The sequence below is a fragment of the Schistocerca nitens genome, chromosome 1 (genome assembly GCF_023898315.1).
Source record: "Schistocerca nitens isolate TAMUIC-IGC-003100 chromosome 1, iqSchNite1.1, whole genome shotgun sequence".
NCBI lineage: Eukaryota > Metazoa > Arthropoda > Insecta > Orthoptera > Acrididae > Schistocerca > Schistocerca nitens.
Window position 1 is genome coordinate 416,943,749 of NC_064614.1, and position 24,275 is coordinate 416,968,023.

Here is a 24,275-nt window from a genome sequence, read left to right on the forward strand (position 1 = left end):
ATGGATCAGACAAACTCTGAAAAAATATTAATCATAGAAATGCAATAAACAGCTAATAAATAAGCACAACTGATAGGTGACTTGTGGAGAAACTTTTAATCGACGTAGTGGCGGTACTGAATCCAAGAAGGTAACCAAGGCTTCAGTAGGTGGCGTTGCATATGTACACGTCAGGACAGGAAAGGCAAATAGAACAGTAAGTTCTGTAGGTAGCCAGAAATCACTGTTACGATGATTCAGTAGGTGGCGTTGCATATGTACACGTCAGGACAGGAAAGGCAAATAGAACAGTAAGTTCTGTAGGTAGCCAGAAATCACTGTTACGATGAGCACTGGCTGGGGTATTCACGCTACTGCAGCTTATTATTTTTAGATTATTTATTTTTCCGGTCTTCATTAAATTACAAAAAAAATAAAAATTGTTATGTCGATTAACACATGTTTCAACGGACAAATACCAAAATATGTCGTTCATTTTTTGCAAAAAAAACTAATAAACTGTAAATAGAAAACATGTTTGGGTAACTCAGATATCGCTCTCAGGTACGCAAGCGTTAAGACCGACCAGAATAGCGACTGTTTCCTATGGGAAGCGTGCTAAAATTATTTTCGGGCCAACAGCTTTTTCATTGCCAAGCGTTGGGAATAGATACGTTGCTCTTCCCACAATTCAAAAACCAACTTATTAATACATAAACTTTGTATGCACCATTCTGTAATATAAAATATTATTTACCTGTCCGTTGTATCTAAAGGCTGCTTTAGCCTAATGTCTTTTCAGTCCTGATGTTGGTCCCTGTGGAGAGCCTTTATATCCGAACAGAACAACGGGGTCATGAAGTAAGCGTGAGCACTTGTTTTGCGCATGCGCCACGAGCGAAAGCAGTCCACTCCTACCGATCGGAGGTCTCACCTCCCGCCTTTTCGAGGATGTGGAAAAGACACCCGCTTCCGCGACCGAACATATAAAATAATAATTGCTGAACAAAACATTACCATAAGACGTCAGGTATGAAGCAGACTATATGCAAGTTATGGAACAATGTATCTTACAATTTTTTACTCCCCTAAAAATGTTGCGACAGACGCATCCGCCCCGCTAGTCCCCGTTTGCGGTACGCCACTGTGTACAATAGATATCGGATTTTATTTAGTCCTCGTAAATTATTAGTTGCGTATAAACTATTATTTAGAAAAAAAAGTTCCTTTTAAGTTTGTATTTAAATTTTTCTTAGCACTTTCTTGCTTCGAGCAAACTAAGCTCATTTATTATGTCATTGAAGTTTTTATTTAATTTTGCTCAGCATTTCCTTGCTTTTGGCAAATTAAACTCATTGATTGGGTCATTAAAGTCTGACGATGCACAGTAGATGTGTTCATCTACGTTTCATCAGTGGTTCCACGCGAGGAAAGGTCAATTATCAGGCATATGGCAGGAACGATCATTTGAAGCAAAAACTTCGTATGGACATATGCCCTATTCCGAATGGTTACCAGGACAGAACAAATTTAATGTTGTTGTTGTGGTGGTCTTCAGTCCTGAGACTGGTTTGATGCAACTCTCCATGCTACTCTATCCTGTGCAAGCTGCTTCATCTCCCTGTACGTACTGCAGCCTGCATCCTTCTGAATCTGCTTAGTGTATTCATCTCTTGGTCTCCCTCTACGATTTTTACCCTCCACGCTGCCCTCCAATACGAAATTGGTGATCCCTTGATGCCTCAGAACATGTCCTACCAACCGATCCCTTCTTCTAGTCAAGTTGTGTCACAAACTCCCTTTCTCTGCAGTTCTATTCAATACCTCCTCATTAGTTATGTGATCTACCCATCTAATCTTCAGCATTCTTCTGTAGCACCACATTTCGAAAGCTTCTATTCTTTTCTTGTCCAAACTATTTATCGTCCATGTTTCACTTCCGTACATAACTACGCTCCATACAAATACTTTCAGAAACGACTTCCCGACACTTAAATCTATACTCAATGTTAACAAATTACTCTTCTTCAGAAACGCTTTCCTCGCCATTGCCAGTCTACATTTTATATCCCCTCTGCTTCGACCATCATCACTTATTTTGCTCCCCAGATAGCAAAACTCCTTTACTACTTTAAGTGTCTCATTTCCTAATCTAATTCCGTCAGCATCACCCGAGTTAACTCAACACGACTACATTCCAGTATCCTTGTTTTGCTTTTGTTGAATCCGCAGCTCGTGGTCGTGCGGTAGCGTTCACGCTTCCCACGCCCGGGTTCCCGGGTTCGATTCCCGGCGGGGTCAGTGATTTTCTCTGCCTCGTGATGACTGGGTGTTGTGTGCTGTCCTTAGGTTAGTTAGGTTTAAGTAGTTCTAAGTTCTAGGGGACTGATGACCGTGGATGTTAAGTCCCGTAGTGCTCAGAGCCATTTGAACCATTTTTTTTTTTTTTTTGCTTTTGTTGATGTTCATCTTATATCCTCCTTTCAAGACACTGTCCATTCCGTTCAAATGCTCTTCCAAGTCCTTTGCTGTTTCTGACAGAATTACAATGTCATCGGCGAACCTTAAAGTTTTTTTATTTCTTCTCCATTGATTTTAATACCTACTCCGAATTTTTCTTTTGTTTTCTTTACTGCTTGCTGAATATACAGATTGAATAACATCAGGGATAGGCTACAACCCTGTCTCAGTCCCCAACCACTGCTTCCCCTTCTTGTCCCTCGACTCTTATAACTGCCTTCTGGTTTCTGTACAAATTGTAAATAGCCAACCGCTCCCTGTATTTTACCCCTGCCACCTTCAGAACTTGAAAGAGAGTATTCCAGTCAACATCGTCAAAAGCTTTCTCTAAGTCTGCAAATGCTAGAAACGTAGGTTTGCCTTTTCTTAATCTAGCTTCTAAGATAAGCCGTAGGGTCAATATTGCCTCACGTGTTCCAACATTTCTACGGAATCCAAACTGATCTTCCCCGAGGTCGGCTTCTACCAGTTTTCCCATTCGTCTGTAAAGAATTCGTGTTAGTATTTTGCAGCCGTAACTTATTAAACTGATAGTTCGGTAATTTTCACATCTGTCAACACCTGCTTTCTTTGGGATTGGAATTATTATATTCTTCTTGAAGTCTGAGGGTATTTCGCCTGTCTCATACAGTTTACTCACCAGATGGTAAAGTTTTGTCAGGACTGGCTCTCCCAAGGCTGTCAGTAGTTCTAATGGAATGTTGTCTTCTCCCGGGGCCTTGTTAATCTTGCAGCGCTCTGTCAAACACTTCACGCAATATCATATCTCCCATTTCATCTTCATCTACATCCTCTTCCATTTCCATAATATTGCCCTCAATTACATCGCCCATGTATAGACCCTCTATATACTCCTTCCACCTTTCTGCTTTCCCTTCTTTGCTTAGAACTGGTTTTCCATCTGAGCTCATGATATTCATACAAGTGCTTCTCTTTTCTCCAAAGGTCTCTTTAATTTTCCTGTAGGCAGTATCTATCTTACCCCTAGTGAGATAAGCCTCTACGTCCTTACATTTGTCCTCTAGCCTTTTTGCACTTCCTGTCGATCTCATTTTTAAGACGTTTTTATTCCTTTTTGCCTGCTTCATTTACTGCATTTTTATATTTTCTCCTTTCATCAATTAAATTCAATATTTCTTCTGTTACCCAAGGATTTTTACTAGCCCTCTACCTCTGGTTTAGTCAGTTTGTCCAGGTCCCATCTCCTTAAATTGCCACCTTTTTGCAGTTTCTTCAGTTTTAATCTACAGTTCATAACCAATAAATTGTGGTCAGAGTCCACATCCACCCCTGGAAATGTCTTACAATTTAAAACCTGTTTCCTAAATCACTGTCTTACCATTATATAATGTATCTGAAACCTGTCAGTATCTCCATGCTTCTTCCATGTATACAACCTTCTTTTATGATTCTTGAACCAAGTGTTAGCTATGATTAAGTTATGGTTGGTTGGTTGGTTTTGGGGAAGGAGACCAGACAGCGTGGTCATCGGTCTCATCGGATTAGGGAAGGATGGGGAAGGAAGTCGGCCGTGCCCTTTTAGAGGAACCATCCCGGCATTTGCCTGGAGTGATTTAGGGAAATCACGGAAAACCTTAATCAGGATGGCCGGACGCGGGATTGAACCGTCGTCCTCCCGAATGCGAGTCCAGTGTCTAACCACTGCGCCACCTCGCTCGGTGATTAAGTTATGTTCTGTGCAAAATTCTACTAGGCGGCTTCCTCTTTCATTTCTTACCCCCAATACATATTCACCTATTACGTTTCCTTCTCTTCCTTTTCCTACTATCGAATTCCAGTCACCCATGACTATTAAATTTTCGTCTCCCTTCACTATCTGAATAATTTCTTTTATCTCATCATATATTTCTTCAATTTCTTCGTCATCTGCAGAGCTGGTTGGTATATAAACTTGTACTGCTGTAGTAGGCGTGGGCTTTGTGTCTATCTTGGCCACAATAAGACTTTCACTATGCCGTTTGTAGTAGCTTACCCGCACTCCTATTTTTTTATCCATTATTAAACCTACTCCTGCATTACCCCTATTTGCCGGCTCGGTGGTCTAGCGGTTCTAGGCGCGCAGTCCGGAACCGCGCGACTGCTACGGTCGCAGGTTCGAATCCTGCCTCGGGCATGGATGTGTGTGATGTCCTTAGGTTAGTTAGGTTTAAGTAGTTCTAAGTTCTAGGGGACTGATGACCACAGATGTTAAGTCCCATAGTGGTCAGAACCATTTGAACCATTTTGAACCATTACCCCTATTTGATTTTGTATTTGTAACCCTGTATTCACCTGACCAAAAGTCTTGTTCCTCCTGCCACCGAACTTCGCTAATTCCCACTATATCTAACTTTCACATATTTATTTCCCTTTTTAAATTTTCTAACCTATGTGCCCGATTAAGGGATCTGACATTCCACGCTCCGATCCGTAGAACGCAAGTTTTCTTTCTCCTGATAACGACGTCCTCCTGAGTAGTCCCCGCCCGAAGATCCGGAATATTTTACGCAAGAGGACGCCAACATCATTTAACCATACAGTAAAGCTGCTTGCCCTCGGGAAAAATTACGGCCGTAGTTTCCCCTTGCTTTCAGCGGTTCGCAGTACCGGTACAGCAAGGCCGTTTTGGTTAGTGTTACAAGGCCAGATCAGTCAATCATCCAGACTATTGCCCCTGCAACTACTGAAAAGGCTGCTGCCCCTCTTCAGGAACCACACGTTTGTCTGGCCTCTCAACAGATACCCCTCCGTTGTGGTTGCACCTACGGTATGGCTATCTGTATCGCTGAGGCACGCAAGTCTCCCCACCAACGGCAAGGTCTATAGTTCATGGGGGGGATTTAATGTAAATTGTTATTTATTTTCTTTATTATTCAATACACAACCAGGTTTACACATGTACAACAGTTACATTAACGTTACAACATGCACTTTACGGAGCATCAGCTGTATTTTTAACACTTTCACCTCTAAGCTTCATCGTACATGTCACACTATAGCTGTTCGAATTCCGGTATGTTCGAATATCTCTCTGTCAACTTCAATATATTTGTGCACTCTTGGCGTAACACGTTGTGTTGACGTCTGGGTGTCCCTGCACGCTTCCTAATGAGGGCAGGCGTCCATGATGCGACCAAGCAATTCATCTCGCGTATTCTCATGCTTCATCCAACATCATAAACAAAAATCTAATGGCGTAAGGTCTGACGATCTCGTTGTCCTACCCCCACCAATCCAGCGATTAGTGTAAGTGGTGTTGAGATGTTCCCTCACTAGCCTGGTAAAATTTGGAGGAGCTCCATCGTGCAGGAAGTCTACATTGCAGTTCGTGTGGCCAAAGAAACGTCCTCAAGGTGTTCAACAAACGAATATTCCAAATAGTTCAAATAGTTCGAGAGCTTAGGTAGGTAAGACACATACGTGCCCATCACTATTCCAAAAACTAACGTACATTAAGGGGAGGTTTACTATGTTTTGGTTCAAAAAATCCATTTCTTTTAAATTACATTTTCGGATCTATAAAAGTGTTTAGAATCCACCCCTGAAACGGTTTTTCCGAATACGGAACAGAAATGTTGGTTATTCGCGGTTGAACAAAAAAATGCACCTACTTGAAATCGGCCTTTTTCACGCACCAGGTTTTTTCTTTCGGTGGACGAGTTATTGTACCGCTGCTTCGGAGGAAACACAAAATTCAAATGAAAGCTTGAACGCGTGTGTTTGGATGTTAGCCCCCAAGCATTTGCATTCTGGTGCAAAGACTGTGGAGATTGCGACTTTCCTGGCAGTGAGCACCTTCAACGAAGGGTATTCAGCAATTCTGAAGACTATGACAACGATGGACGTCACCCTGGGACTCTATACGAGGCAGCTCGCCAAGTATTCGGACGACCACCGGATGCAAGCGGCCGAAAACCGCTTGTCACCGGCCGTAGGAGCGGCTCTGGAGCAGCGCAGATTGGCCCAGATCGAGCAGAACGCCCTCTATGAGGAAGAGGAAGGACTAGTTTATGGACCCGGATTAGCAGATTGAGCGTACGTTGCGTAATATTGCATTTATATGTAGTCAAAACTTCAAAGGTGTTTTTCTCGAAATGACGTTTATTTTTAGCGCGCGGTATGGTAACTTCAAATCTACTGAACCGATTGGCATGATTCTTTGTTTCCGATGAAGTAACTAAATTGTCTAGGAGTTGTACCACTTTTATTCCGATCTATCAACTATAAATAATTTTACTTGGCCGACGAAGTCGAAAAATCATCTCCGGCGGTAATTCGCTAGAATACCGCCCTTCGATTGTGACATTCCGGTCACTAATCGAAGTGATAGGTTTTGCAGGTGCCAGCCAGCCAGCCAGCCAGCCAGCCACCCTGCAGCGGTCCAGCAGCGGTCCCAGCCAGCTGCGGTCCCAGCCAGCCCCCAGCAGCAGCAGCAGCAGCCGCGGCGTCTCCACCGGCCAGCCAGTCGGGTCCCCCCCCCCGCCAGCAGCAGCAGAGTGGGGCTTCGGCCCCAGTCTTATTCATCGTTCTCCGTCCCTTTTACTCTGTGCCCCTCGTCGCCTTGCCCGTCCCTCGTTTGCTTCTTTGTCCTGTCCTGTGTTTTTCCCCTCATCGTAATGTCGACCCCCACCACCGCCACTACTGCCACCACCACTGCCATCATATACACATCCCCCTCCGCCGCCTCCACCACTATCACGTGGTGTGCCCCATCACCTCCCCCCCCCCACTCAGTCCATCCCCCCACTCCTCACTCTCCCATCTCCCTCACTATTTGTCGTCCCACCCCCGGCTCCTCCCTCCCGCGCCTCCTTTGATCCCTTCCCTCCACTCCCTCCCGCTGCTCCTTCCGTTTCCGCGGCCCCTGCTAGGGTGGTGGCCCGGAGGGCCACAGCCCACGCTCCACTTTCACCTTCTCCCTCTTCGTCTTCATCATCGCCATCGCCATCGCCTTCGCCTTCGCCCTCACTGTCTCCGGCGCCAACTCCAGCACCGGGACCTGCCACTCCACACCACCATCCAGTTGCTCCCATCCCCCACACTTCCCCCGCCGCCGTCAAATGCTCCAGTGGCACCCATGTCCCCTCTGCACCTAAAAAGGCTCCGCCTCGTCTCCCTTCCCCTGCCCAGGATGCCATGGATGTCTCCCCACCTGTTCTTGCCCCCTCCTCCTCCTCCTCCCCCTCCTCCTACTGCTACCTCCTCTCCTGTCCTGATCCCTCCCTTCTTGAGGCCCGGAACCTCATCCTCTTCATTCGCCAGCATTTTCCTGGTGCCCCCATCTCCCTCCTCACTCCTCACCGTGACTCAGTCCTCATCTCCTCCACCAGTGCTACCTTTCACACCGATATCCTTTCCCCCATCCCTGTCACCCGCTTTGGCCCTAACGCCTCCCTCACCCCTGCCCTTTCCCCACCTCCCTCCCACCAACCGCAGCCCCTGCGACACCCGCCGACCCTCACCACCGTGATCACTTGGCTTAGTCTGATGATCACGGAGGAGGAGGTGTTGCCGGAGCTCAATGTGCATCCCTATCTGGAGGTGCGTGCAGTTCGCCGCATTCACAACTCCGCCGGCCCCACCCGCCTTATGCGGGTTTTTTCCAAACACGCCCCCTCCATAGACCGTCTCCTGAAGGAGGGTGCTCTCCTCTTTAACCAACGTTACAAGGTTGACCCCTCCCATTCCCCTCCTCAATCCCTCTGCTGCCAGAGGTGTTTGCTGTACAACGCAAACCCAATATCTGAGTGTTGCGAGGCCCCCACCTGCCCGCACTGTCAGCAAGCACACTTCCTCCGGCAGTGCCCCAACCTACAGTCCCCTCCCTCCTGTAACACCTGTAACCTCCCTCCTCCTATGTACTCCCAAAAGTGTAAGGCCCAACCCCCTCCTACCACTCCTGAACTCACCGTCTCTGTCCGCCCTCTGGATGCCCCCATCCCTCCTGGCAATTCCCTTGCCCCCCCCCCTACCGCTGAGGACATCATCAGATTCCTTACCATCGTACTCCAAAATGTCCACCCTTTCCAGCGCCCCCACACCCTCCAGCAGATATCCTTCGCCACCCATTCCGTCTTCCACCTTAAAATGTATGCCACCTACTCCCACAACCAGGCCCATTTCACCTTTTCCCGTCTCGACACCCTCGTTTAAATCCTTGTCATGGCGCGACAGCACCGTATCCTGTTCAACAACATCCACTCCCTTCCTGCCAACAAGAACCTCTTTCTGCACACCCTTGCTACCCACCATGTGGATGCCTTCCTCCTAAATGAAACCTTCCTCCAACCCCACCACACCATCCACACTTCGCCCTACCTCCTTCACCGCTCCGGTAATCCCTTCCCGATAGTGTGTGGTGAAGTTGTCATTTGCCACCACCGCCAGATCCCCATTCGGCTCAAACCTCTCCTTCCAGACCCCACCGAACACCTGATCCTTAGTCTCTTCTTCCCCAGCCTTATCGTCACCTGCGCCACCAACTATGTCCACCCTAACACCCCTATTCCTTTCGACTTCCTCTCCCACATTGACCGTACCTCCTCCTCCTACGTAATCGCCACCGACCTCAACATCCATAGTCGTTCCGCCGCCCAGTTACGGCGGTGGCATCAGTTCCTCTCCTCTCTTCAAGGCGACCTCCTCCCCATCCCTCAGCACACCCATCCCGAATCCAACTCCACTCCCGATGTTATCCTTTCCTCCCACAACCTCCTTGGCCGCATAACGGTGGATGTCCTGGAGCCTATAGGTAGCGACCCTGTCCTCCTCACCATTTCAGACGGTCGTCGCCCCCACCCCGACCCTCGTTATGACCCTCCCCCAGAGTACGTCCATGATTATTCCCGTGCCAACTGGAATGCCTACCGAGATACCCTCTCCACCCTGGTCGATAGCCACCCCTTCACCTACCACCACCCTGATATTACCCATGCCACCTCCTTTCTCCAGCAGACCTTTGTCTGAGGCCGTGGAGGCCCACGTCCCTACTGTCACCATCCACCCCCACCATCCTGCCTTACCCCCACAGGCCGCCCTCCTCCTCCATGAATCCCGCCGTCTCTACCGTACCTTCCTCCACACGCGTGACCCGGACACACTACGATGCCACCGGCAACTCCAGCTACACATCCGAAACTTTCTCGCGGCTAAGAAACGCCGGGACTGGCGACAGACATGCGCCTGTTTAAATGCTACCCTTCCTATAAACCCGTCCAAGTTCTGGTCAGCCTTCCATCGCCTTACCGGAACTAAACCCTCCCCCTACTATCCTCTTCTCCAGGATGATCACCCCTTCGCTGACACCCTTAGTAAGGCCAATCACTTTGCCTCCTACTTCTCCGATGTCTTTTCCATCCCCGATGATCCCCAGTTCGATTACTCCCTCTTCCCGGATGTCCGCGATCAAACTGACACCTCTGTCCCTCCCCTCACACCTGGTTTCCAGTACTTGGACAACATTGCACCCACGGAACTCAATGCCCCTATCACTACACAGGATCTCATTGCTACATTCCACACAAAACGCAACACCGCTCCTGGTCACGAACGTGTCACCTACCGCCACCTTCATGAAGCTCCTGTCTCTTTCCTCTCCACCCTGGCCAGGCTCTACAATGTAGTCCTGTCCACCAGCTACTACCCCAACCTGTGGATAACCTCCCGTATCCTGATGTTCCTTAAACCCGGTAAACTGCCGTCTGCCATCTCCTCCTACCGTCCCATCAGCCTTACCTCGGTCTTCAGCAAGGTCCTGGAATCCATCCTTACCCGACTCATCCCCCAGCATCTCCACCAGAACCGCCTCCTTCCCGTTACCCAATGTGGCTTTCGGCCATCCTTCTCTTCCGATGACCTTCTCCTTCACCTCACTCTTCTCCTTTCTGAACAGCTTAATTCCCGTCGCTCCGCTATCTTCCTCTCCCTGGACCTCGAACGTGCCTATGACCGCATATGGCATTCCGGTCTCCTCTTCAAGCTCCAAACCTTCGCCCTTCCCATTAACTACGTCCATCTGATCGGCTCCTTTCTCTCCCATCGTCCTTCCTACGTCACCATCCATAACACGGATTCCTACACCTTTTTCCCTCTGCCGGTATGCCCCAAGGCTCCATCCTCTCCCCCCTTCTGTACCTTTTGTATATGGCGGACATGCAGCCGCCGTCACCCCCCTTCCACCTTCTCCAGTTTGCCGATGACACTGCCTTCCTTGCCCTTGCCCCCACCCTGCAACATACCCAGCACCTTCTCCAATCCCATATTGACCGGTTCACCACTTGGTGCAACCAGTGGTTGCTTAAGGTCAAGCCCTCCAAAACCCAGGCGATCATTGTAGGCAAAACCACCCATTCCTTCTGCCTCCTCGATTTCTATCTAACCATCTATGGCCGCCCTATCGCCCTCACCCCCACCCTTAAGTACCTTGGCGTCACCATCGACTGTCGCCTCTCCTGGACCCCCCATCTCCAGACAATCCAAGCCAAGGCACGCTCCCGACTCCATCTCCTCAAGTTCCTTTCCAGCCGTACGTGGGGTCTGGACCCCTCCACCATACTCCACACCTATAAATCCCTCATCCGCCCTATCCTCTGTTACACCCATCCGGCCTGGATCTCTGGCCCCCCTACCTTTTACAAATCCCTTCAGATCCTTGAACACCATGCTCTCCGCCTCGCCTATCACATCTGTCTCCCCTCCCCCACGCAGATCCTGTACGATTTCATTCCGTTCCCCCACCTCCTCCTTGTCCTTGAACGGATACGGATCCTCTACACCTCCTGTAAACTCGATCCTCCTCACCCACTTGTCTCTCCCATCCTCTCCCACCCCTGCCCGCTGCTGCGCCTGTATCTCCACGTCCCACCCTCTCCCAAGATGGCTTCCACCAGCTCCCCCTCCCTGATGATGCCCTCCTCCCCTCCATCTACCCCTCCTACCAACTTGATCCTACCTCCCTCTTCCTTTGTTTGTTCCTTTCGGCACCCTCTCTCCCTTCTCTCCCCCTTCCCTCCCTCCTCCCTTTCTCCCCACTCCTCCCCCGGGCTTCCCCTACCCCTGTCCCTCTACTCCTCCTCCCAGGTCCCCAGACTCACACACATTACGTGGACATTCGCGCGCCGGAGATCATCGCCATCAGTTTCTCGTGTGTGTGCCGCCGTGTTTGGGTTAGTGTTCCCCGTCACACTCCAACGTTCACCTGTGCCGTCGAATCATCAGTGTTTGTGCGCCGTGTCAACGTGTTTCAGTGTAATTTTCGTCGAGTGTGAACGGCCATGTGTTTTGTATTTTTGTGTCTACGGTTTTTTGCCTGTCTGTCTATCTATTATGTATCTTCTTAATGTTTTTTCTCATTGTAAAACCAAAGGCTGAAGAGCAGTGTACGATGCTGCTGCCAGCCTACGTATGTATATGTATAGGTATGAAAATTACAATAAAGGAAAAAAAAGTCGAAAAATCGATGAAAAAACCCTATTCTTTTCAAATGGCCGCCATTTTGTTTCCTATGGTCCAAATAACTTAAGCGAGGTATAACTAAAGAATCTTACGTACTTTGCTAACGTCAGCTCGATTTTGATTTCAGAGGAGCCGGCTGACCCGTGACAAATCGCGCGTGGAGGTCTACATCGAAATTTTGTTTCGTTCCGACAGCAGTTCCGCCTTTGCTCTTAGACATTTCCAGTCGAAAAAATTCCAGTTTGTAGAGGAAATATCAATAAACATTTTGACCAAATTTGGCATTGATATCTATAACACATCACGAGAAAAAAATTCTCAAAGAACATACTTTTTTCGGACCAAAGATAGTAAACCTCCCCTTAAATGTATTTTTTATTGGAAATCTTTCGGAATAGGGCGTAGGTTCGTATGTAGTTCTTTGCTTCAAGTCATCGTTCCTGTCACATCACTGAATATTAACATTCCTCCTGGGACACCTGTAGAGTGCAACACAACGCAATGTTCACAGTCATATACTTTTGAATTCTGCTATCCACTTAGGCTAATATGTCAAACTAGGAGACAAAGACCATCTTAGTTGAGTCCTAGGCTTCTAAGAGTCGCTTCTAATGGCTAATTTGTGGATGATTATATGATGTCCATGTAGTCGATTGCTGGGCTTGTATTGCACTTTGGACAAACATTTAAAAAATGTAGCTTTCGAAACACGTTTGCTGAAATTTAATTTTGCCACTCAACATAAAAAAGCGAACAAATGAAAATAATATAGTACAGCCATTAGCGTGATCAAATGTGACACTTTCTAAGTAAGTGTTATAAATGACATTGTAACTGAATAACCGACTGTTAAATTTTGTTCCGTCGTGTTTGTTCCCCGTGACGACTATTAATCAGTAGGAATTTTTGATGGTTAGTTTGTTTGATTTCCAACGACACATTCTCAATCGTTGCCAAATTTTTCAGTTCCCGATTTTTAATTTTTAGTGTCAAATTAATATCACTGGTATATGAAAAATATCGTTTTTTGTGCGTATTTTCAAAATTTATTGTCTAACTCATTGAATTTAATCATACGATGATGTTGTCTGTGGTCATTAATTCAAAGTACAGACATTCATATTTATATTAAAAATGTAAAAAGATACACCTTACATATAAGGTGAACTTTATACTATCTTTTAAGCACCAAAGAAATCTACCATCAATTTGTTTGTGTCGTTATCTATCAGTTCTTTGAGATGCAGTTATTTTCGCGTACTTAGTATTAAATTTTAGTTCTCTTGGAACGACACATCCTCAAATTCAATGATTCGGTTACATCAAAAGTAGCAGTCTTAGAATCTTTCTCCTCTTCGATAAATTCCTATGGACAATCAAGATGAACCCCAAACCCATTGATTTTTAGTCTGGCTCTTATCCATGACTTGTCGCACTAAGTAGATTTCGATAACTGTGACTGTTAAAACTTTTGTATACATAAAAAGATTCAAGACAATGAGTACTCAGAGTCCTGAAGCGAATGTTTCATGGTCCGAGTCTGCCACTGGGGTCTAACACTTCTCTACGCCAGGGCGACGCTGTGGCTAAGTTTTGTCCCATTACCTATAGAATACAAGGTGATTTATATTGGCTCGTAATTAGAGAAACTCGGCTAACGACGTATATCTAAGAGGGATTCATCCCACATAGAAGAAGGCTATGATCGCCTGGGACACTCCACAGCTGTACTATGAAAGCAGAAAACTGTGTCAATTTTATACTTATTTGACCTTGAAAGAAGTCATTTCTCGGTTGCAAAATACAAGGCAACGAGATCACTGTGTCACGAAGTTAAGGTTTGTTCTTTAAGAAACATTACTACCGAAGTTCGTAATCGACTCTCTTTAAATCCACATTAATACTCCGCAAGCCACATGACGGTATATGGCGGTATTTACGAATGGCGCTTCGGAAGGGTGATTGTCGGTAAACTTCTGTACAAGCTCTAATTTCTCGATTTTTCTCTTTATAATCATGTCGCGAGACGTATCTAGGAGAATGTAATGTTTGTCCGGCTCTTTCTCTCAGAATTTCCACAGAAAACTACTCTGTGACGCACATCCTCTCTTGTAGCGTTCACCACTGGAGTTAGTTGAGCATGTCTGTGACGCTCTCGCACCGGCCGAACGATTGTATGACGAAAGGAGCTGTTCTTAGTTGGATCTTTGTGATGCTTTCATCTGTTTACTTGCATAGCCGTATATACGAGCGAGGAAAAATTTTTGTTTCGTAAACAACTCATATTTCTTTTCGACATAGTCTCCTTCGAGGGATATTTACATGGTCCAGTTATCCTCCACCAGAAAAATAGGTTCTCTCAAACTCTCGGAAATACTCGACTGCAAAGTCACGTCCTCATTTAATGAAAATTTCTTCCCAGGAAGCCAAAGTTGCTCTTTCGCCACTGTTATCGTTGATGTATGGGACAGTGCATTATCGTGGGGAAAGAACACTTTTTTGTGTGCCAACCTTGGTCTTTTTTCAGCCAACACAAGTTTCTGACGGACCAACAATGAAGCATAATAGGTTCTAGTTATGGTTCTCCCTTTTTCTAAATAATCTATGAGAATTATTCCTTGGGAACACCCCCCCCCCCCCCGGCCCTCCCAAAAAAAAGAAAAAAAGTGGCCATCACTTTAGCAGGTGAAAAAATGGTCTTTGCCTTCTTTGGTGCACTTTCACCAACAATTGTCTAGTGTTTCGCCTCTGGTGTGTAATGATGGATCCAGGCTTCATCAGTAGCCACAAATCGGCGCAGGAACTCTTGCGGTTGCAACTAACATCTCCATACATTGTGTTGAAATGCTGTGCCGGATGCGCTTTAGGTTTACTGTGAGCAATTGCGGCATCCACCTCGCACCCAGCTTCTTCATAGCCAATTCTCCACTTAGGATATGATGCGCTCGCTCAGCTGAGATGCCTACACTATCAGCAAGGTCACGAATTTACGGTTTCCTTTGTGGTGACCTCAACTGGACGGCCGAAGCGCGCTTCGACTTCGGTGCTTGTTCAAAATGGTTCAAATGGCTCTGAGCACTATGGGACTTAACATCTGAGGTCATCAGTCCCCTCGAACTTATAACTAATTAAACCTAACTAACCTAAGGCCATCACACACATCCATGCCCGAGGCAGGATTCGAACCTGCGATCGTAGTGGTCGCGCGTTTCCAGATTGAAGCGCCTAGAACATCTCGGCCACTCCGGCCGGTTGGTGCTTGTCAGACCACGTTTAAATTCATTAATACAAAAGTAAACGGTATTTATTGATGGTACAGAGTCCGCGTGAACGTCATCCAGTTCTGTTTTGACTTGTGCGGCTGTCCAGTCTTCAAATGAAAATGTTTAGTAACAGGACGAAACTCGGTTTTCTCCATTTCCACTCGCAGTCGACATCCTGACCTATTCAGACCGCTGTCAACAATGAACCATACACCGTACATTGCTGAAATTCTTTATGTGATCCTCGGAATAATCAAGCTCACCAAACATGAAGGCGCAACCGTTCGTGAAAATTTACCAGACTTGCCAAACCACCCTCGTACATGAGAAAAAAATTTCGAAACCATTGTAGGGTTATCTCCTCGCCGTAAACCGCGGTCCGTTATGTTTTTAAGGAATCTATGTAATGTTATAAAATTCCATTCTTACAATACACAAATAAGCATCGTAATGGTGAAGTCTTCAGAAGAAAACCAATGACTTAACCCTTTCCTCCATGAGTGATCCAAACCTCCACATGTCGCGTAGTTACAACCCTTACGCTCACGCAGTCTTTTATCGTGCACAGGGAGATAAGTATTTTGAAGACAAAGGTCTGTACATTTAGCAAGCCATTCAGTTACGCCTTCTGATATCACCTGTTCACATATCCAGAGTGGCAAGTTACTTATTTAGCTTTAACAATATAGTTGTAAACTCAGTCTTTCGGTTCTTCGGACTACTAGTTTTTCTCTGTTAGGTAAGATGCTTGTCTGAACCAAGCTAACAAGAAAAACTAGTTTTGCAGGCGACAGTAATATAGTCAACAAGTGCTCAGCAGTATCATAATTATTCGTTAAAAGAGTAATCTTGAACTGAAAATACTCCAAGAAAGGAAAGACGGTATCTCACAGAGGAAAGCTAATACCCTCGCTTAATAACATATATGCAGACTAGCCCTAATGTAGCATGCGTAGCTGTTTCTCTGGTAATGTGTAATTTCAAATGGTTCAAATGGCTCTGAGCACTATTGGACTTAACATCTGTGGTCATCAGTCCCCTAGAACTTAGAACTACTTAAACCTAACTAACCTAAGGACATCACACACATCCATGCCCGAGGCAGGATTCGAACCTGCGACCGTAGCAGTCGTGCGGTTCCGGACTGAGCGCCTAGAACCGCTAGACCACCGCGGCCGGCAATGTGTAATTTCATTCGATCGTCAACACGATATTGTTGCCGTTGTGCAGGAATTTGAGTGAGCAAGAATGAACTAAACAAACGAGAAAAACTACTGTTGCAGGCGACAGTAATGCAGTCAAGAAGTGCTCAGCAGTATCATAATTATTCGTTAAAAGAGTAATTTTGAACTGAAAATACTCCAAGAAAGGAAAGACGGTTTCTCGTCTGAAAATTAGAAGCCGTAACAGCAGAAGCTAGAAAAGCAAACTCGGATATCGCAAGACTATTTGGTTCTTGCGGAAATATGTTGCTAACAGACGTTTCGTGACACACTTCGTCCTACTAAATCGTGCACTTGCTCTTTGTATTTTTGTTACCTTAACCTCTCGAAAGCTAAACATTATGCGTTACCGACACTAGTTTTTAACCAGGTGGCAGGCATCCTTTCTTCTTAATGTTTCTACGACATAAAAAAAAGAGAGAGAGAGAGAGAGAGAGAGAAAAGAAAAGAAAATAGAGTAGATGGAGAGAGTGAAATGATGGGACAGGGATAAGGGTGTTCAGCAGCGTTTGAGATAAATAATTAGAGCGCACCGGTGTACATTCTTTTAAATAACGCTGGTCGGTGTCCGAGTAATATTTATTAAATGCTTTTAAGAAGCAGTCACTGACGACTATGTTTTTTTACTGTGTCATATGAAAACGTGAAGAAGAATACGTTAACATAGTCGACTGTCTTGGTCGTACGAACATTTGTAGTAGTTGCAGTAAATACCAATAGATTTGGTATCCTGTATTATGTTGTCAGTGAGACAACACTGCCCTGTAACGAAATTACTGTTTGTTAACAAGATGAGGTCGTTAAGCAGATCTCGTAGCGCACCAATTAGCATCCGACACTGATTAAGCGATGCTCCTGCAGCTATTTTCGGACGAACTCTTGCCTCATATGGTGCAGTGATGCCAACATTCGAGCGCGGAGGTGGATACAATTTCACTAAAGCAGCACATTTGAGGGACGATGGTGAATAAATATTCATTAAAAGTAAAGCAAAATTAGTTTGGAGTCCACATTCATTGTTTGTATCAATTACTCCACCTTAGCGTATTCACTGTCAAACAAGTTCACAAGGCTGCGTATTATGTTGGCTATTGTTTATAAACAGGATCGGTTTGCTGTATATAAACGCGAGGCCACACGCTTCTCACGTGGGAGAGTATGTTGCGCGAAGCGGTGAGATGATTGTTGTGGGTGATGGAAGACCATGAAAGATTTTATGAGGGATGCAACCGCGAAGGACCCTTACGATGTATATTTCTGTGTGAATTCCATCATGTGGCAGGACCTAAAATAGCGTGCCAAGTAAGTAATGGTGCAAGTTTGACAGAAGGCAAAATATGTTAAAATCAAAGTTATGTATTGTAGAAACATGCCCTCTAATGATGTCACCACCAGCAGTTGTCATGAAGTGAAGTGATCTTGTCAAATCATATTGTTTTTTTTTATATATCTTGCCTTTTTTTTACTTGGCGTTAATCTCCCATTGAATTTTGAATGAGTGGGGGGACCCATTTTTCAGAATGACAGCCTCACATGTTTTGTCAGTCTGTTCAAAATGCTGTAAACAACTCTGTGAAAAGTGTGGGTTAATGCTAAATTGTTTGTTTTACTTACTGAAACAGCTGAGGTGCCAGAAGTAAAACTCATGGCTTCGGAGAAAGAAATTATGAATGTTGACAATGGAGAGGAAGCTTTTTACTTGCCATAGTGTCCTGTGAGTTTCATTTAGATACTTTTCAAATTGAGCTATAGGAGATTAATCTCTCTGTGGAATACCTGGAAGTTTCTTATGTAGTACTAGTCTTTTCATCTCCTTCGCAATGGGTAGGCTACCACAAAAGATATTGTAATTCTTCTTTAAATTTCCATTAACTAAAAATACCAGATGAAAGGAATTGTTTTAACATTTATGGTACTGAGGAAAACACATACACATGTGTTACACACGCTTGAATTTCATTTTGTTAAAACAAAAACTAAGGATTCATCCTAGTATAGGCCATTTTGTATGTGAAGCAGTTCACCATAGACTGTATACAATTATTTTTCACTCTGTTCTTTCTCGTAGATGCAGTTGTCCTGCAGTATTCTGAGCTATCGGACAAAATTAGTGACCGATTCAGCCCTATGAAAAATGCCTGTGTCAAAAAGTCATTAGTACCTAATTACAAAAAAGAGTTGCCTTGGTCTGAGTATTATCTGGCATATAATTTACATTGGCCATAAAAATTTCAAGATTTGTTTTATTTATCAGTACAGTAACATCCTATTCAGTTTTGTTGTGTAAATATCCATTGTTGTATGTGTGCCGTTAAGGGAACTGCAGCATTTGTATCTTACCTCTAAAAATATAACTACATGGACAGAAGAAAATGTTCAACTGAACATAGCGATACCAGGTGTTGACTACATCCCATAGCATAATGACAACGTATGTGAAACCTTCTTTTGAAAGTTTTCCAGGAACTGTTCTGAAAAGCATTGTACACTGCTGTCAAATAATATAAACATCAATTTTTGCCTGTCTCATACTTGTATCGTCAGCAAACCACTGTGAAACGCAAGGTATAAGGTACAAATACTTCTCATTATACTACTTATCAGTGTTTTTCCCCATTCCAGTCACATATGGAACATAGGATAAATAATTGCTTAAATGCCTTTGTGTGCTCTATTATTAATCTAAACTTGTCTTCATGGCTATTGCTGAAGCAATACATAGAGGATTTTAGTATATTCCTAGATTCCTCATGTAAAACTGGTTCTTTAAATTCTATAAGTAGGCTTTTGTGAGATAGTTGGCATACATCTTCAACCATCTCTCAGTTCTGGTGTTTCATTTCTGTGGGTCAAACAAACCTGTGGCTGTTTATGGTTCAGTTCTTTGTATATGCCCAACATCAATATTCCTTGTTAGTGTTATTTGGCGTGAGTGTCTCACACTTGAGCAAAATTCTGGTATGGGTTGTACGAGTGTTTGTAAGAAATTTCAGTAGCACCAAAGTGAGCCACCTAATTATTCTATTTCATATCCACAGAAACTGTTACATCCAGGTATTGGGAGGAATTGACGGATTCCAATTATGACTCATTGATATTGAGCCTTAGGATACGGTACTACATTTTGTGAAATGCAAAACTGTACATTTCTGTACATATAAAGTAAATGCTAATGCTTTGCAGTTCTTTGATATCCTATAAAGATTTGACTGAAATGTGTGCAGCTTTTTTCAGGCAGAACTTCATTAGTTACAATTGAATCTTCTGGAAAAAGTGTGAGTTACTGTATATTGTTTGCCAAATCATTAATAAAGAACACGAACAATCAAGGTACCATTACTGTTATTACAATTTATTATTACCATTTATTACCAATTCTGTGTCATTGACCAGCAATGTCTGGATAGACTGTGCCAAAAATTACAAAACTGGTATTTTACAATTCAAAGAGTACGAGCATTACAACAAAATTTGAATAGTTTAAGCATTTTACTATAGATACATTTGATTTACCACTGATATTTTAGTTCTGACAGATTTACAAGTTTTGATGAAAGTCAAGTAAATCCATTCACTTCCCTCACAGTCAAAAGTTTCCTGGATGGAGTGTAGCAAATATAGTTTTATGTGTCTTGAAAAAAGTTTTTTTAACCTCTCCAGTGGTAGGACATGTACCTCTTGAGAATTCTCATGGCCGGTGTCGGAAAGTTGTCTCTTGTTTTGGATAGTTGTCAGGCTCCTATGTTTATGGTCTGTTTGTTGTGGGTAATGTGGTTGTGTATTTCGTGCCTCTTGCTAAAGGAATCTTGATTTTCCTTCAGATGAAGGAAGCTCAAAAATATATATGGCTGCAAACAGTCATTGGTCAACAGTGTTCCTGTCTCGTACTTGTTATAATAATTCTTACTGCCTTCTTTTGCAGTAATAATATGTCCTTGCAGCACAATGAATGACCCGAGAGCTGGAGTCCATTGGTAATATGGCCATGGAATAGTGCATGATATACAGTTAACAGACATTGGTCTGGTTCTTAATTACACTTTTATCTCCCAGGAGGTATACTGTGTGTGACAGTTTCTTACATACATGCTCAGTGTGTCCATTCCATGTGAGTTTGTAGTCTGTTATGAAACCCAGTCATCTGACAGTTCCTATATTTTCTGGATATATATTTTTGCTGAAGCTAGATGTCATATGGTGAGTTTTGTCTGCATTTATTTTCATCTTATTTGTGATGAACCATACCTTGGCCTTTTTGAATAGCATACCTGATTTCAGGACTGCTAGAGTTTGATTTTCCTTTGCAATAAGGCTAGTATCATCTGCAAACACCTTGGCTTAGATAATTTACAAAAATGAGAAAGGGGAGAGGGATTGTGATGGAAACTTGTGCACACTATATTCTAACTTCTGTTCTTGTTATGTTGCTCCTTGAACTGAAACAATCTGTCACCTCTTTTCTAATTATCACTGAAGGGTAGCTAGAACAGCACCTCCCATACCATAGAATTGTAATTTTTTGAGTAGGATCATATGGGAAATACAGCAAATGCTTTGCTCAAATCACACAGTGTAAATGCCCATGACTCTCTCTTTCTTCAATTGCCAACATTATGTTTCTTAATAAGTCAAATGTAGCAGTATTTGTGGACTTTCCCTTTTGAAAACCATGTTGTGCATCATGGAGAAGGATCCTGCATGTAAGCAGTTCCTTATTGCTGTAGCTAATGGCCGAGGTATTTCAGTGATACTTTTCTTCATGATGGTACACGACATCCCATAAATGTCTACACTGTCCTAAGGTTTATAGGCTTTCACTAGTTTCACTATGTCATTTGGTTGTACTTTCTTCCAGCTTTCCATTTTGCAGTGGGTTATAGTTTTTTAGGAAACAACAGGATCCATGTCCAAGTCTGGGATTTCAGCTACAGTGTTTTCAATAAGTTTAATAAAGTAATAATTAAAATTATCAGATGTAAAGTATTTGAGAAGGTGGTAGACTTTTTCCTGTGATAGTGTCATTGTTTTTCTTCTTGGCTCCCTCCACTTCTTTTCTGTTCTTGGCCTTTAAATAATTACAGTGAAGCATGTGTTTAGTTTAAATGTCTGTAGCTGCCTTGGAATGGTAATTAAAGATTGAGGTAATACTTTTCATATTGGCTACTTCAGGTGTGTGCTGTGTCTTTTCTTAGACTATTTTTTGTTTTTCTTGTGATTTCTCCTTATGACTTCGTAGGTATCAGTGGGAACATTTAATCAAATTTCGTTTTCATTGTTTGGGGAGGGCAGCTTAAGGCTTTACTAGGCACTGTTTTGTAATTTCCTGATCCCAGGCAATATTAGAGAGCGCAACTCTGAATGCCTTTAGATATTTTTTTTTTTTTTTTCCTTCGGTACAGTTCTTCTGTGAAACACACAGTTTGATTGTCTTGTATTTACCTGATGATTTTTCATAGTTTGCATGTGTAGCTCCATAACTAGTGCATTGTGGTCTGCTAGCAGCAGATTAGTTACATCTATTTTGTAATCTCAGCTGTGTAAGTTTGAGGTAATGGTATTGAGATAGGAGTCACCTTGTGTCAGAAGTTATTTGCTACAGAGAGACCACAATTATCAAATTTGAGAAAACACTCTCTTTTGCACTGCTATCACCTATGTGTCCATTAAAATCACCACACAATGCAACTGTTGACTTAAGATATGACAGGTGATGTAAACAACTTTCTATTTGTGTAATACAGTTTTCAAAATTTCCATTTGGTGAATAGTTGACAGAAACAATAATCATATTGATATCCATTAGGTCAACCAGCCAGTTTTAGATCAAAATCTGAACAGAAGTTCCATAAGTTTCCTTGCACTGAGATTTATGTTGACATATACAGACACACCTCCATTTGAGGCAGTTTCTTGGTACAATGGACTCAGCATCTCAAAGTATTCAATACATATGTAGTAACTGCCCTCTTCTTTTGTTAGCCAGTGCTCACATATACATAGCACATCCTGGCTTCACATAATCTACAGATATTGATAATATATCACATTTGATTTGTGGGCACTGTACGTTAACACTGACTTTGACTATGGGTTTTACTGTTCTGTGTTTGTAATGCTAGAGTCTACCATGCTCCTTCACTGGATATCATTCAGAATAGAAAGTGCCATAGTACAACAGTTTTGGGGCTGTGTAGACCTGTTCATTACTTTGTCCTTTAGTTCAAAGTTCCTTGGACCACCCCTGAAGTTCCAGCCCCACAATAAATGATTTACCTGACCATAATAGTCATATGGTAGTGACAAAGCCTCTCCATCAGTCAGATCTAATTAAGAAAGAAAAAATAAAATTTCACAGTATCACAGATGCTACCTTGTCCACACTGTTCAGACAGAATTTACTGGATGAAAAAATGAGACACACAGTAGATGATAAATTTAATTATTTCCTGAACGTATTCATACAGTACTATGAATTCAGTTTTCATTTACAATGAGTCAGGGATTGTTATATTGTAAGTTGAGAGAGTGGGTGGCTAACATCTGGGATCAAATTATCCTCTGCGAGATGGAAAGCAGAGGATTAGCTCCAATTAAGACATACTGCAGACAGTAATACAAAATTCTCCATCACCCCATAAAGAGTTTTAGTTACCTGTGCCCAGGTAACTTAAAATTTTCAAGAACAAAGCAAAGATAATTTTGTTCATAATAAGGCATGAAGTGAATGAACTCTGTAAAGCAAATGATACTGGTGTCTTTGATGATGATATTAGCAAGACTGGTGACATTAAATTTAAATAATTCTCCACTGAATTCAGTGAATTCTTCCCAACAGTAGCTGAGATAAATTGTCGAAAGCAGATTAGACTTACTTAGTCAGCAATGCATACACCAACACCAGACACTGTTGAAGAGACCATAAAAATCGTTAGATTGCTGAAAAGCTGTAACTTCCCTAATTGTAATGGTATTTCAGCTGAAATACTGAAAATCTTGTTTTGACCTGTTAACACCCTTTTTGAATTGCTTTTGAAATCAGCTACTGAGTGAATATGTATTTCCTGAAAGACTGAAGTATGCAGTAGTAACACCCATTTATAACAGTGGAGATTAGAACATGACTTTTTTAGAGCCGTCTACCCCTTTCCTATATTCTCCGGAAGTTTTGAGACAGTAGCTTATGTCAAAATATCGAGAGAATAACCTTTTAACAAAAGCACAGTTTGTCTTGTGTAAAGGCTTCTTTACTGAGGAAGTAGTAGATGACCTCATGAGATCAGTTCCGGTAAAATTAAGCAATAATAATTATGCTGTTAACATTTTGTGTGAACTTGCTATGGCCATTAATTGTGTAGATCATATTCTAGCTGTGAAACAACAACATCATGGTGTTAAAACTCATTCCCCTTGCACAGATGGAGGTGTATCTTTACAGTAGAAAACAGTGGACCACATTAACAACTGATACCAAAGGAATGCAGCTTTACTGTATGGTTAAGTGATAGCATCCTCTTGGGTAAAATATTCCAGAGGTAAACTAATCCCCCATTTGGAACTAGGGGGAGGGGGGACTACTCAGGAGGATGTCATTATTAGAGGAGAAACAAAACTGGCATTTTACGGATAATAGGGTCAAATGTTAGATCCCTTAATCGGACAGGTAGGTTAGAAAATTTAAAAAGGGAAATGGGTAGGTTAAAGTTAAATATGGTGAGAATGAGTGAAGTTCAGTTGCAGGAGGAACATGACTTCAGATCAGCTGAATACAGGGTTATAAATACAAAATCAAATAGGGTAATGCAGGTGTAGATTTAATAATGAATAAAAAAAAATAGAA

The 24,275-nt window shown here is 43.3% G+C and overlaps 1 protein-coding gene across 1 annotated transcript in view; it reads left to right on the forward strand.

Moving 5' to 3' along the window:
* Window positions 1-17,575: 17,575 nt before the first annotated feature.
* Window positions 17,576-24,275, forward strand: part of LOC126250027 (GATOR complex protein NPRL2-like) — an 86,839-nt gene continuing 80,139 nt past the window's right edge. Inside the window, exon 1 of the mRNA XM_049951524.1 lies at window positions 17,576-17,740. Within this exon, the coding sequence (XP_049807481.1) occupies window positions 17,633-17,740 (108 nt within the window). The 5' untranslated portion in view covers window positions 17,576-17,632. The remainder of the gene's footprint in view (window positions 17,741-24,275) is intronic.